This window comes from Pieris brassicae, chromosome 2, assembly GCF_905147105.1.
Source record: "Pieris brassicae chromosome 2, ilPieBrab1.1, whole genome shotgun sequence".
Taxonomy (NCBI): Eukaryota; Metazoa; Arthropoda; class Insecta; order Lepidoptera; family Pieridae; genus Pieris; species Pieris brassicae.
Window position 1 is genome coordinate 12,026,806 of NC_059666.1, and position 16,415 is coordinate 12,043,220.

General features: G+C 33.5%; 1 protein-coding gene across 1 annotated transcript; it reads right to left on the reverse strand.

The window, feature by feature from the left end:
• Positions 1-12,579: 12,579 nt before the first annotated feature.
• On the reverse strand, positions 12,580-15,439 carry LOC123720120 (transcription factor MafK). The gene is made up of 4 exons (XM_045676617.1): positions 15,199-15,439; positions 14,364-14,482; positions 13,736-13,838; positions 12,580-12,905 (listed from the first exon to the last, which is right to left on the reverse strand). The coding sequence occupies exons 1-4, from the start codon at positions 15,241-15,243 to the stop codon at positions 12,759-12,761; spliced, it is 414 nt and encodes a 137-aa protein (XP_045532573.1). The 5' UTR covers positions 15,244-15,439; the 3' UTR covers positions 12,580-12,758.
• Between the last annotated feature and the right edge of the window lie 976 nt (positions 15,440-16,415).

Here is a 16,415-nt window from a genome sequence, read left to right on the forward strand (position 1 = left end):
AGGACAAAAAATAAACAAACTAAAAAAATAATACATGAAAAACAAAAAGTAAATAGTGCGCATGAATCACGATAATTTATGTTCAGTCGCACGTCAGTTAGTAGTTAGTAAGAAAGTTAGGGATGTGGACAGGTAATGTTTGTACTGAAGAAATTTAAAGGAAGACAGAGAAGGAGCTAAATGAATAGGGAAGTGGATTCCATAGCCAATCTGCAGACACCTTAAAGGATTCGCCAAGAAATGAGGAGTTATGAGATGGGATTTCAAGGATATAGTTTTCGGAAGAGCGTAAGCTGTAATTATAGGCTCTCAAAAATTTGATGTGCTCCCTATTATTTTTGATGTATTACATAAAGCGACGATTGGAACGTTCTTGTGATAAAGAATGTAATCATATGGACACAAGTAGATATAAGGCTAATCTTTAGTCTTTCTACCAGCGCATACGCAGACTAAATATAAATTGTTGGTATTAGGATTGCCGGAAACTAGATTTTGCCAAAAAGGGCGAATGACGCAAATATGTCATCACGTCCCAGTAACTTTAATTAATAACTAATAATTACAAATAATATTTAAGGTTACGAGAAAAATACAACAACTATATATCTAGTAAACGTCAATAAAATAAAATCTATAATTCAGCAGTGCTACGACGCTGTTTGACACCAATTTTATGTATGTTTTGTTTTGATATAAATAAGTAGGTAGACTTCTCTTTATGCCACAAATCGTGGATAAACAAGTGTTACATACAAATATAAAGAAAAATACAATGTCAGGGTTCGATTCTACGACCTCAAGAGTACCCAGACTAAATATTTAAGAAAATAATATTGTTATAAAAGCTATTAAGATTGGCCACATCGGTAACTGGAAAAAAACGCGAAACTTCGTGAAAGAAATCTTTTGGAAAATTATATACTTTGTAGCGCCAAGTAATTTAAAGTACAGCTTAAATTGTTGTTATAAATTAAAAAGATATAATAAGGTTAACATTCCTAACACTTTGTCAAGTTAAATAACTAAGCCATCACTTATTATAAAACATATATTAAAGCTATATTCATTTAATAAAATACAAATGACAATAAAATAATATAATACTGCTAACATAAATTAATATAACAAAAACCAATAACAAGACTTAAAATATAATAACTAAAATATATTATTAAAAGGCAAGGTTTTTTCTGACAAGGTTCCAAAGATACTGGCAGCGTTCCCATAGACTAATTCTTTAGTTCTAGGTAGCTGCCAGCCCTTCGGTCTCCTGTGATTATTTATTTACTGTCTATAACAATGTTTGAGGAATTATTGTAATGCTCTAGGATTTTATTGTATTTATTATTGGTATTGCACAGGGGAAACAATGGCGCTTCTTTAAGATCAAAAACGATTGAAAAATAGTGTAGACCGTAAGAATATAAGAACGACATAAACACTAAATAAATTAACATACAGTTTACATTCAAATTGTTCAAAATCAAAGTTGTTTTATTTATCTATTTAGCAATAAGGAAACATGATAGACTCGTCACAAAGATATGTAAAAAAATGATTGTCTGCAAAGTCGTTTTACGGACGATCCTTTAACGTGAAAACGTCATAAGAAAACATTTATGAAATGATTGCCACTTTGATGAATATAATTGAATCCCTTTTATCGCTATTTTGTATGGATACAAAGAAGGAATGAATCTGTGGAAGAGAGATGGATCCGGTACAAGCGTACAACAATGAGCGTAACCGGACAATGAGTCATGCGTTTTCGTGCGTGCTGCCGGCGTGTCTCGATTTATTAGACGTTGTCACGTCAAAAAGTATACAGGTTATAATTATTGATGTGTCCGTAAATTGTTCCACAGATAATTAAATTTACATGTCGAAGAATTTTTAGCCTATGTCTCTCAATAGACAGTAGATGACATAAACCACAGATTACATTTTAATTAGAATATAGAATGTCAGGGGAGCAGATCAAAATTACGGTTAGCAGTAAATTAGGCATTGTCTCTGCCATTAGCCTCACCGCAAATTAACTAACACTGTTAATTTAAGCTGATTTAGATTGACATATAAATAAATATAACAATCCTTCAAAGTGATTTGTACAAACATACTTTTGTTATCTAGATCATATATCGAATCGTATTGATAAATATTCGCAGATTCTACACTAATTAAATATAAGAGTCTTCCCTCCAACATGGATTGTGTTCCCTTTGGAACCAAGAAAGAGGAAACTCTTGGGGTTCAAGTGCACATGCGCTACCGTGCGCTACCATACCGGTGGACCTAAAGCTGGTGCTTCCCTCGCTCAACGAATAGGTATTGCATACAGCGAGGAAATACTGCCAGCATTAAAGGTAGACTGCCACAGAGACCAAACTTTTTAAATTTCTTTTAATTTTCTTTTCTAACAAAAAATTCAATCGATTAAGTTGGTTTTACCTATTGTTATTTTGAAAGTAATACTGACGTCTTGCAGTAAATAAAGCTTTGTATTCGTTTGATAAGAGCCCTCTATTTTAGGTTTATTCGTAATATTTCGATAGGAATTAATTAATATCTTCACAATAGTGCTGAGAAATCATTTGTTACCAGTGACGGCTGCTATAAGTACAGACTTGGGCTACACTCTCAAACGATTCTTACTCGTATTTTTACGTCGATGTTAGCAACATTATTATTATAAAAAGACATTAATATATTATTTTAAGATTACTGTTGTTTTACATTGTTAATTTGGACAAAAATATACAAAACAATGTTACGTAGATAATATATTTATAATACTTACCTGACAAATCATAACAATACGGAGAGTATTGGGAGGGATTAGGAAGGAGAGCGGAAGCGTGGCCGCCCCAGGAAAACCTGGCGCCATACAGTTGCATATGAGGCAAGGAGAGTCGGAAAGACTTGGAGCGACGTGAAATACGAGGCTCAAGACCGAACGCGATGGAGACTCACTGTGAACGACCTATGCTCCATCTAAGGGTTATATGTTTAAATCAAGTATGTCAAATCATGATAGAAAATACGTTTTACAAACTATTATTATTTAATTTAGAAATTATTATCAGAGATAACATGCGATGATAAAAACATACCCTTTTAAAAACAAAGTCCTTGACTACACAAAATATTGTAACACGGTATTATAAACAGATAAATAATGTTTGTATATCTCATAAAGAATACATCACAAAGACAATATTATTGTATCAAAAAGATCCTAGTTAAAATCCTTCGAGTTCCACATCGGAACGGGCAACGACAAATTACTTTATTTCTTTCCTCTATTTATGATGCTTGCTTTTATTTTTTGTTTTTATCTGTTCTCTCATTTTCCGCGTATTATATTATCTATTGGCATTTGCGCCAATATTTATCTTGATAAAATATTAAAATAAGGTTTGCTTTTCTTTGGACGGTCTTTCGGAGATTTCGTCTTTGTCCTGTGTATGGAATAACTATTTCTGAATTATCCTGTATGTATCATGTGCGATATAATTATACGGGATCGGGGTGATACGGGACGGTCAAATAATGTAAATAGTATATAGCAGTATTCCCTTTTTGTATATGACCAAAAAGTGATATTTTTCTAACGAAAATGGTTAATGCCTTACTGTAGATATTAATAATTTTATACATACTTATTATTAATTGATTTGCTCACCTACAATGATATTATTATCACGTACTAAAATATAAACTTTACTTGTCCCACACAACACACTTGTCTGGATATCCGGAAGCTATATTTAAAGATCAAACCCACCAGCTTTAGTGAGTTGAGACGATACTTCAACTGCTTCGGGAATCGAATTGCGATCAATAATGTCAGCAACTAAAGAATATTTGCCCCTTTCGTCATCGGATGGTTGTTTCAAAGTCCGAAGCGCTAAATATAAGATTGAAGAGAATCCAAAACAAATGCGCTTAAATTAAAATAATTGAACCGATCAGATCAATAAAATCTCAACGCGCTGATATTTATTACATTCAGGCAGGGTTTTTAATTTTAGATACATCTTTTTCACGTCAGCGCAAAATGCGATAGGAAACGTTCTAAACCGAAGTAGAACTGCGTATAATTCAGGCTGTAAGTTAGGACCGACATGTAACAAATCATCAATATATATATATTATCAGTCTTCACGCTGGAATCGAGCACCATTATGACTTTGGTGCTAATAGATGACTCACGAATAACGTCGTACTGTCAAATAATATATCCTATATAGTCGCATCGATCTACCACACGAGAAATATAATCCTTTTTCAGATATTTAATGAATATTTTATCGAATGCCTCGCGAAAAGTAGGTGATGACTGTATTTACATGATGTCCATAGATGAACCCATATTAAGAGCGCTTTTCGAATGGGAGAGCGACAACATACCGACCTGACTAATCACGACACGTTGTAGTTTTAGAAAACTTATATGCTTACTTATGGCGGCTCCTCAATCTCCCAGAGTTTCCGCAAAATATTTTCTTACTTACTTAAGATAGAAGATAAAATAAGCGGTTCACCCATTAATATATAAATGTGGTTTGAATAGTATCACGCATACCAGGCTCTCCCTGGATACGAGCCTGCTTGAATAGCTTCGAAAACGGCTGCGCACCGATCAACATATTCAACAGTCCGTTTTGTGGAGTGCGCTGAAGCATTGTCGTGGTGAAGAAAGATCCTGCTTCGAGGGCGCTGTTGTCGATTTGTTTCCAAGACAACAGGCAAGCAGCGATTGACATACCAGTCTGCAGTAACTGTCCTTCCATCTTCTCGCACAACTGTCGCGAAATGACCTTTCCGACCAAAGAATGAGGCAATCATCTTTTTCCTTGACTTCTTACTTTCTTTACCTTAGTTGCCCGATCCTCAAAAGGACAGCCACTGAGCTGATTGTCTTTTGGTTTCCAGTTCGTAGCAATATATCCAGCTATCATCACCTGTGACGATGTCAATTACAGCATTTGAGTCACCGCCGTTGAACTTATCTAACATTTGGCAACACCAGTCCATGCGAAGGTGTTTATGGCCGTCGGTTAAAGTATGGGGAATCCATCTGAAACAAAGCTTCCTGACACCTCCTGAATGTTCGTGTAATATTTTTTGAACTGAACTCATACCAATGCCTAGGCTTGCCCGAATCTGCTGATAGGTCACTCTCTTATCTTCCTCTATCATGCGTAACACAGCACTGATGTTATTTTCAGTAGTCGCTGTTAAAGCACGCGGATCATCATTGAGATTGCTACGTCCACGCTTAAACTCGTTAAACCAATTTTAAATAGTGGCAAGAGATGGGGCTTCATTAAGAAATACTAATCGCAGCCTATCATAGCTTTGTTGTTAAGTAAGCCCACAACAAAATTTTCTCGCGTTAGGTTCATTTTCATGTGTAACAATAGTTTTAGATTTGCCGCCAATCCACAAAAACAAATGACAAATGAATGCAATATATACTTCATTAGGTAACCAAGGAGTTCTACAATTTAAATTTAAAAAAGTTTTCATTAGCAATGTTTCTAACTGGCCAGTTCTAAACATTTTCAGTATTCTAAGTAATACCGATGACAGTAATATAAAAGAATTCGCTTCATTCTTATTATTTTTTATTTACAAAAAGAATTCTCAAATGAAGTAATTCTTTTATCGTTTAATTTTTAAGTGCTAAAAATTAAAAAAAATGCAAATGTAATTCTAGTTTTACAAAAGCTGTGATAGATGTAACAAAATGATTAAGAAAACTATGTAAACCGTTTCTAGAAGAACATGTTAATGTTTTAAAAATATTAACCAAATAATGAAAGCAGAGACTGCCGGCGATCACAGTAAAGGCCTTCCCTGTTAGTTGCCCTCAAAGATAGAACACGTTTTCAGAATTTGAAATTGACCTATTGTTATGCACTAAATCGCCATTAAATTGCGGTAATTTAATTTTGACTTATCTAATTTCACCTCAATTGTAGTTTTTTTTTAATTTCCTGTAGCTTACTCTGTAATCCCATTATAGAAAAGAATGAGTGAATTTAGAATTATGCTTCATTTTCTCAATATTTAATTGAGATATTAACTCATTAAATTCACTACAAAGTGATTTTTTCGTCTTCCTTACTGTTAATGTTTAATCGGCAAATCAGTTAAAGATTGAATTTTTTAAAAATACGAATTCAGTCATGCTTGCTATAATATGGAACTTGGAACATATTGCGTGGATTCATCTTTTGGTGAACATTCACCGGCCTTTGTTTTTGTTATTTTATCCACAAAAAAATCTTCATTATTTTAAAATTAAGTTTATAAAAATATTAAAATAAAATGAATAAATAAACAGATTTATTACAAACGTTAACTGTGAAACAATTATTAGAAAAAAAAGATACTAATTACGCATGATCATTCTTACCAAATCAGTACGTAATTATACGAAATACATATAATATTTATAATCCTTTAATGAATTTTTCGTTATACAGGTAATAAAATGCGCACCAGCAATTTCGCCAAAACGACTGTGTGGGCCTGGGTATCTGGAAGCTCTATCCAGGATGCTCCCTTCTCTCGGCAAAAAGCGTTGCGTGTGTCAATAATAATAAAGGAGTGTTTGGAGTATATATGTTGGTGGATTTAGTAAATAAAATGCGGAACGGTACGCGGTCTATAGTTAGTGCGCACGCGCAACGGTTATTTTTCAATATCTCATACTTGCGCCTTTACGCCGGAACACCCTACCATTTCCGGTTCGTATGCCAAAGTCAAAACCGAGACCGATTTAGCGGAAATACTACTTAAACTTAAAAAAGACGAATTAAAATTACAACTACGGTATTTATAATAAGTGAGAGAAATTATACATAAATGTTAATAACATTAATAACATTCCCTTAATAACACTTGAAGTAATTTGGAAATAATATTCATTTAAAATCAAACGAGAACCTTTAAGTTGATAATTTGCAAGTAATGAGACCCCAGCGGAACATTGGAAGGTATTAATTTCAAATTTATAAGTCTATTGGAGTTTTTTAATGGTATAAATTGAAATTTATTAATGTTACCGCTATAACGTTTCTTAACGTTGAGGTCAAGCATTCGATTCAGAGGATATTTCTTTCTATCCATTCCTGCGTATAAGTACCATAAACAATAACATCTGGAGGATTTCTTAGGGTAAGATTAAGAGTCGATACTTATCGCTTAGCATTATATAAATATAAGTCCCGTATTTTCAATTCAATGCCATTGAAGCGTCATCTACAATCTGTGACCACCAGTACGATATCGTTATATCCTGAATCGCACTATCGAATAATGTATTTCTATTTACTGAATAGGTATACATACATAAGCAAGATCTGGACATCAGCCACGAGTCCACGTCTATAATAATATAGGATAAGATAATAAATAACTTATATGCTCGTACAAAAACGAGGAGGCCCGCAGCGACGTTGGTCCGACTCGTCTGCCCGGCGGCACATGGACCCGGCAAGCACAATACAAGAACTTTAGAAAGGGTTGAAGAAGGCTTATTATGGGCTAATTCCTATACTTAAAACTAGAGTCAAGAATTTATATTACATTGTAACATTTTTGGCTATTAAAAAGCTATATTATTTATTAATTGTATTATTATTACATAATAATAAAGCTTATCCAACAGCTGTTATGAAAAAGTATAGATTAACTATTATCATTTTATAGTTTTATTAGTTACATACCAGCCTATCGGGCACGCACTCAGTCAGATAAGAGACCGAGTATCTAGGTAGTGTCGAAGTCTCCCCTTTCTTAAAAAGGGACATTATTAACTAAGAGGGTTGGCGTCTTACGCCGGGCCCGGGCGACAACTACTCCGGAAATATCGTTATGATATTTATGGGCGAGTTGGAGCCCGCTGACCGGCGCCACCAGCGTTACCTCTCTTGCTATTAATGTCAGTGACATGTTTGACAATCTTGCCGCAGAATTTTTCCAGCTGCGATCTGTGCTTAGGCAACATGTCGGATAGCCCATCATACCCTCATGCCAGTCTCGAGGTCCAGATCGCACCTGGCCCATTCGAATGTTGCACAGTCAACAAGTAAATGAACCACCGTTTGGTCGGTTCTGTCCTCACAGTCACTCACGGGGCTCGTCATCAGTTTGAGTCTGTGTAAATAGTGTGCAGTGCCAGTCAGGATCTGCGCCATGTGAGGTGCGAAACGCTTTGAACAAATCAAGAGATTTGTTTGTATGCTGTTTTTGCATCTTTAAAAACATTTTTGTGACTGAGGCCATTTCGCCCACATAGCGCTCGTTCCAAGTGCTATAAACTTGAGTCTTGTCAGTCGTCGGAAGTAGGAAAGCGGATACGCATCGTACCCTATTCGCGTTCGCGATTAACAGCAACTAGTTTGTGGATAGTAGGGAATAGGGTGATCCCACGCCCCATTGGGGTTGCAATCTTTAAACGTAAATCTTACTCCAAACACTGGATCCTTCAATGATGAATCAAAAAAAAGTAAATGCTATACGGTATGCGGTATATATATTAGTGCGCACGCGACAGCGGTTAAAATTTAAGACCCTTGCGCCATTACACCGAGATACCTACCATCTCCGGTTCGTGTATCAAAGTCAAATCGACAATTGTCATCCTTCATTGATTGACACCGATTTAGCACGAACAGTATTCCTAATACAATAATTTCTACTAATTATTTGAAATATGTGTATTACGTTATATTATTCGATGTTCATATACATAAAATATCTTCAATATAAAGAAATGTTCCATTTTTATTTAAAACGTAAACCCATATTTTAGCTTAATCCCGCTGTCTTCGAGTTATGAATCTTTACGCATGAAGTTTTAAAAAGGCTACAATTCACAACTTAATTCTAAGCTATCACCGCAGATAAGAAATATTATTATCGACTTTCCAAATATCCCTCAGTAGGGTGACCATGTATGAAGAACATTAAATCGAATTGATGGTACAATCACTGAATACCAAATATCGATTCTACAACTTCATTACACACATACGCAGTGGTAATTAGTACAAAGAATTGAAATTGATCAATATCGTAACTTCTTATTTAAAAAAAGTGTGCGTGTACTAGTGTACAAACTTTATGGCCTTATTTTTAGAAAAATGATCTACTATATGCAACATTTCAGTAATTGGTTAAATGACGTTAAATTAGATAAAGTTTAAAAAAAGGCTTTTATTATCATGAATACAAATATTACAATTATTTCATTTTGACCTTATTACTACTAAGATTATTGCAGAATTTCATTCATTGTAATATAATTATTACTGTTATCGTTATTATATATTTTTGTTATTAATGGTATCGATCTCTTCAAATGAACAAATGTGGTAGGGACAAGACAAATATGGCGCGTAACGGGAAAAAGTTGCACGTAACGGAATAATGTGACGTGTAACCGAAAAATGTAACGGTATTTTTTTACAACCCCAATAAAGAAGTTTCACTTCAAATATATTTTCGTTAATAACTATAAAAATAATTATATTTTATGCTGGAAATTGCATAAAAAGATTCGCGCCAGACATATATTGCGTCGCCAAAAGAAAGTTTAATTAAGATTTCTATTAGGTACACTGTCTTTGTGTGAATAATGTGATTTCAGTTTAATTAAAACACTAGTAAATACGTAATTATTCGTTTAGTAGTTAAAAACCGAAGCCACCCTACTCGCAAGGGACAGAGTGCTTTTAGCTGTAGCCCTTAACCTTCGGGCCGTCTTCAATGAAATATTTATTGGCATTAAATTGACGCTCCGAACACTTTATGTGTTCTACGTTCCAATGTTTGAATAGTGGGACTAGTTTAAATCAATACCTTGTAAAAGCCACCAAAGCCGCGAAACCTCATAATTTCCCAGAAAGTCCCATAGGCGCCAGTGACTAAATTCGAGAAGTTGTACATTAATTAGTCTGGTCATAAATACTGTTAGGTACATAAAAACTTTTTTTCAACAGTTTAATTATTTTGAATTTGGAACATGTATATTATTTTAAAAACTTCTTTCGATTTTGCGCCATTGTACATATTTCTTCGTATTCAGTATTAATTTACTATATGGAATGGGGTGTTAAAGAAAATAAGATTGCAGTGATCGCCTTGCTCAGGGTGGGTATCACGACCGTCAGTCATATTCTAGACACTTCAAAAGCTTGGTATCAGCCGTATGTTCGTATATCGTACAACAGATACAATAAGACTTCGTCTATCGAAAACCAAAAAACATCGGGGCGGCCGCGTGCTATTAGAACTAGAAAGGCTGTTAATGCTGTTAAAGCCAGATTTGTCGAAACCTCAGTAAGAAGTAAAAAAAATTATAGCGAGAAATGAAGATTCCCGCTAGGACTCTGTTGCGTATAAGCGTACAAGACCTTAAGCTCGGTGCTAATCGTCGATATATAGGATATGGCCTAAATCATTAAATCAATATTTACAATTAAAGAGAGTGGATCGATGAAAACGCCTTCTGTCGCGATTCGCAGGTGAAAACCACAGAAATATCCTCTTTATAGATGAACAAATTTTCACAATTGAAGAACACTACAATAAGCAAAATGATAAAGTGTACGCTCACATTTCTAAAGAATCTGCTCTAGTGGTTGGAACGATACAACGTGGTCATATTCTGCGTCAGCTATGGATGAAAAACAGTATTGCTACACTCATTATGTAAAAATCAAATGTTTAGCCATAAGTAAGTCGTTCAATCTTGACCTGAATCTTATCTTTATCATCAGAGATGTGTATATGATACCTTGATGGATTTTCTTTACCCATAGATTCGGGTGTTATTATTATATTTGAATCATCCTAATCTCTCTTTCCTGAGGTCGAAGGTTCGATCCCCGGCTGTACACTAATGGACTTTCTGTCTATGTGCATTTAAGGCGAAGAAAAACATCGTTAGGAAACTGCCTCCTGTTCCTGAGAGCCTTTCCTGGAACAGGAGGCCTGCTTGCCTATTGAGATAAATAAATGATCATGAAACAGAAATATAAATCTGAGTCCCAGACCAACAAAGGTTGTAGCGATATTATTCAAAATCAAAATACGTTTATTTAGTTTAGATGCGTCTTAGCGCATGCTTATGAATGTCAAAAATGTTTACAAAATTTACGAAAGAGCAAGACTACGACATCCGTTAGCAAAACTACCAGGCGCCCTCGTTCTGAGAAGAACGGGTAAGAAACTCAGCAAGTTTTACCTACCTCATCACAATGTCATAAACCACAACGTCATTAGTTACATAAGTAAAAATTTCTGTGATTTACCACATTCACCATTACAAACATATTCACAACACTTGAAAGGTAACAAAATTAATTATAATTTAAAACAATATAACTAGAACTATTGCCACGCGTTTTTGTCTTCTAGGTAGTCACTAACTGTGTATTAATATTAATAAAAATATCGATTAATTAAGAGATAATCCATCAATCAAAATCATTTCTTCATCTAGCTACACAATGTACGTACACTTATGAACGTTAAAAATAAATATATATTAAATACTTATATTTTACAATTACTGTCAGTTCTCAAAATAAGGGTGTAGAACGGAAGAGAAGAACTGGCAATAAACTCTTCGCCACTCTTTATATTCGCCAAGTTTTTTGTTTTACACAATGTTTGTAAGGAGCTGCAACCATTACATCATGTTCCACAGTCATCTTAAGTAATCGACTAAAATAATAATCAAGACGCAGATACATAGTCGAAATATGCCCCATCGCCAGATTTATGGGACAGACACACACGTATGGACGCAATTCTTATATAGATCCAATCCACGATTCAATAATCCTACCTATGAGTTAAACTCGTTATCATAAATTGTGATAAATTTGCTTATCACAATTTATGATAACGAGTTTTATTATTGGGTATTGAGTCATTTTTGTTCTAAATATAAATAAGATGAAAAATGCACTACCAAAACCGTTCTAGTATACTAACGTAGGGTAATTGATGTAAAGAAGATATATGATGTAATAAAATGACTTTGAAATAATAAATAATTTTAATAAAATAACTATACTAATCTTATTCCTAAACATTAAAGATTTTGTACATGTAGGTAACAACAGACCCAACCCATGATACTTAAACAATATATATTTTATGTACAAAGTAAACATTTTGTTAATCTTATGATATTGTTCCGTCACTTATTATTATACTATTAGTAAATTAAATAAAATACACTACATTAGGTTTACAATTTTAAATTCACAGTAAAATGGAAGTGTCTTTAATATTCTGTGTATATAACCGACGGTTGTGTATGAAAGCCAATTTAACCTTAAAAAATAATCCACATAAAATATCAAACATAAGTACAGATACCGGCAAACTTCTTGAGCATTAAACAAGGGAGTGGGGAAAAGTTTGCGCATCGTACACAGCGCGGAACACAAACGTCAACTGATTTACCAATCACGCGTTCGACACGTCACTCTAATCCCAGTGATACCTAAAAATCGCTTCTGCGCAGTCAAGGACATTTGTTCAAGATGTTTGCCGGTACCTATACAAAATATATTAAGGATTGAAACAAAATAAATTTTTGTGCATTGAAAAATTTTTCTTAACACGTAATATTAAAAATGGTATTCAATTGATAAGTATTTTAACATTGAATAACTATACAAAAGGATATTCTCTTCTCATATTAAAGTTATATTTGTTTACTAAGGTATAATATCTAATTCACTTGGTAGAGGAATACTTTTCATAGAAGCAAATCGTCTCAAGGCATCATATTTCGACCTCAAAGCTTCTATTTCTTCACGAATCCTGTTGTTTTCGTCTTGCATTGACTCCATGTCATGCCATTCCTGAAATTATAATGAAAATTACTGTATCAGCCAAAGCTTTGGCGTTTGAAGGACCCACAGTACCCATTCCATTTTAAACTTAAAAATAAAGATTTAAAAAGCAGATTAATAAACAAACTCAGTGAAGTTCAATGAAACTCAGTGAACAAATCAATTTTTTCTACAAATAATATTTTGACACATGATTAACATAATTTTAAATTACAGTGGACTCTCGTTAATTTGAAACTCAAGGGAGAAGCGTCTTAAATAACCACAATGGGTAGCGCGAACTCAAGTAAATAAGAGTTTAATCAAAATTCGTGATTTATTCTATATTATCATTGTGTATTAACATTTTTTTATTTCGACAAGAAGTCCGTTATGTTTTATGGGTAAGTCCGGTCTATATCTATAGAATTAAAAAAAATTGACAGCTTTGTACCTGGTAAACACCTCAACTTGAAATTATCGCATGTTGGCAAGCAAGATACTGTTGATTTACATAACTTTTACACATTTAAAGAAAACTTTTTTAATGGATTGAAGCTATGTATTATTATAAACTTATAATTATTTTACATTAAATTTAAAATTATGTAAAATATAAGTTTATAATAATACATAGCTTCAATCCGTTAATGAAGTGTTTTCTTTAAGCAAGATACTATTCCGTCACCTTTAAATTACAGAGGGCACCAATTAACATTGATTTTATTCAATGTATCAAGTATTTTTCATGGGACGTGAAAAAGAATTAAACCGTCGAGATATTCAAATAAACGAGTCAAATTATCGAGAGTCAACTATATATACTTTACTTCTAATAAATAAAAACTAAATCTACACACCTGACTTTTCTCAGTTTCCAATTCATCTTTCTGTTCTATTCGTTTAATGCGACACGAGGCTGCATATCCACGGTTCTTTAATGTGCGGCGCCGTTGTTTCATCCTGGAATCACCAAGTCATCATCAAGAATATTATTAAATTAGTGACTTTATTAATTTTTTTTTTTTTAGATAAAAACATTAGGAAGTTTTACTGAGTGAAAAGTTCTAAACATTGCAAAACATTTTCAGGTAAGAACAAGGGAGTCAATAAGTTACAATCAAATAATAAGTCTAATGTTGAACAAAGAATGAACTTTTCAATACACAAGTAAATATATTTATTAAGACTAAGTAGGACCATAATTAAGCATGCAACATCCAACCAACCAATCCATCCAACAATATGTTGGATATATATTTACACAATATATGCAGTCTCAGAAAATTATCCATGAACCAAATGTAGAAATCTATGTTCCTCACTCGTGAACAGATTAAGTACCACTGCATCATTACTGGAAAGGGCTTATAATGGGTTTTAATGATATTTATGCATTCTTCATAAAGTCATGCACAATCTGAGTATTTTCATGAACAAATAAATGACGTGGAGGTGATGCTTTTACAAATTGAATAATGCTCTTACCTAACAATCTGATCTCGAGTAAGCCCTCTCATCTTAAGCTGTCTGTTAAGGTCGCGAACTGATATAGATACCAGCTCATCATCACTGATCTCTGCACATGGAGTTGGTGAGAGTGGAGCCTAAAATATTGCAAATACAGTCAAAACTATTCACAATTACATCATTTAGAACAAAATACCAGTGTTAGTAAATATTGACCAACATCAAAAGTATGTATTAGGTAATTAATAACAACATCATCAGCTGTTACAACTATCGGTTTTTACGATCAAATATGACTAGTCCTACTATAAAATCATAGTTCGAGGATGATATGGGAATACAAACTAGACCAACAATAAAAGTGTAGCATTAGGCAAGAAAAAAGCAATTGTGATTACAGCAAATCTTTAGCCTTTATTTCAATGCTTGTTTATGGCAAAGCATACATTTCTTGTAGATGAAAATATGACAATCTACCTAGGTTTAGATAATATTAATATTAAAAAGCGATAACATGGTAGCAGTTGATTTAGAACCTGTTAGATTTCTCTTTAACTACCTTGTATGTAAGATCAATAAAAAAATATGCTGAGTCATTGTAATGGAGATTTCTAGAAATAGTTTCCCTCACATGTTTTCTTCACATAGACCTTATAATGCATGTTATATAAAGCTTTAAATCAAATTTTAAAGGATCTTTCTGCAAGTGATATTTGAGAAATTAAGGAATAACAAATACAACGAACATAAACATAAATATTTGTGTTTCTAAATTAATAAGTCCAATACTAGATATTGATTATTTATGTCCCATTAAATATTAAACTATAAGTAAATCATTATAAATACAAACCATCAGTGCTTTCCTGGCAGCCAGGCTCTTTAAATCATGTGGCATAGTAATCTTTTTTAGAGAAATAAGTTACGGCTACCCGATACTGAATATACAATTTAAGTTTAATTATATCTGCCACAGAATGATCTGGTACATCAAACTAGACTTTATTATGAATAGGATATATTCTGCAAAACTTTTACGAATTTTACGCATATAACTTTAATAGTAAACACAACAACGTGAATTATGAACAGAGTTTATTAATCAATTGACAATACGATAATTCTATTATAGACAATTGTAGACTCTTACCATAGTCTATAGACACACTCTTGTTAAATATATAATTAATCTAATCGCAATTGTATTACATAATTATAATTTTTTATATTATTTCGATTCAATGTATATTTAATAATAATTACAAAGTGTAATTTACAATATATTTGAATATTATTTATTTATTTACACTTCGTTACACTACAAAATAAAAATAAAAATTAACATAATTAAATCAAAAGGAGGGCAACTGGCGGCCTTATCGCTTACGAGCGATCTCTTCCAGGCAACCACTGTGAGTAAAGAAAAAAGAAATGTATTAAATAAGATAGGCAAGTAGTGCAAAATACATGTAATACACAGTTATTAAAACAAAAACTAAACAGGAATAAAATATTAAAGATACATTAAAGAGTAAAAAGACACATAAATCACGATAATTTAAGGTAAGTCTCACGTCAGTTAGTAGTTAGTAAGAAAGTTAGGGATACAATGTGGACAGGTAATGTTTGTACAGAAGAAATTTAAAGGAAGATAAAGAAGGAGCTAAGCGAATAGGGACGGGAAGTGAATTCCATAGCCTAACTGCGGAGACCTTAAAGGAATCGCCAAGAAAGGAGGAGTTATGAGATGGGATTTCAAGGGTATAGTTTTCGGAAGAGCGTAAGCTATAGTTATGGGCTCCCAAAAAATTGAAATCATTTTTGAGATAGGAAGGAGTTTTAGGGTTGAACAGGATGGAATATAGGAGATGAAGAACATGAGCATCACGTCGCTGACGAATTGGCAACCAGCCTAGCCGCTTACGGAACGCAGAGATATGATCGTACTTTCTTAGACCGAATATAAATCTGATACAGACATTTTGGAGACGATCCAGTCTATTTAGCAATTCCTCCTTAAGATTGGAGGAGCAAGAATCGGCGTAGTCCAGTAAAGGCAGGAGGAGAGAT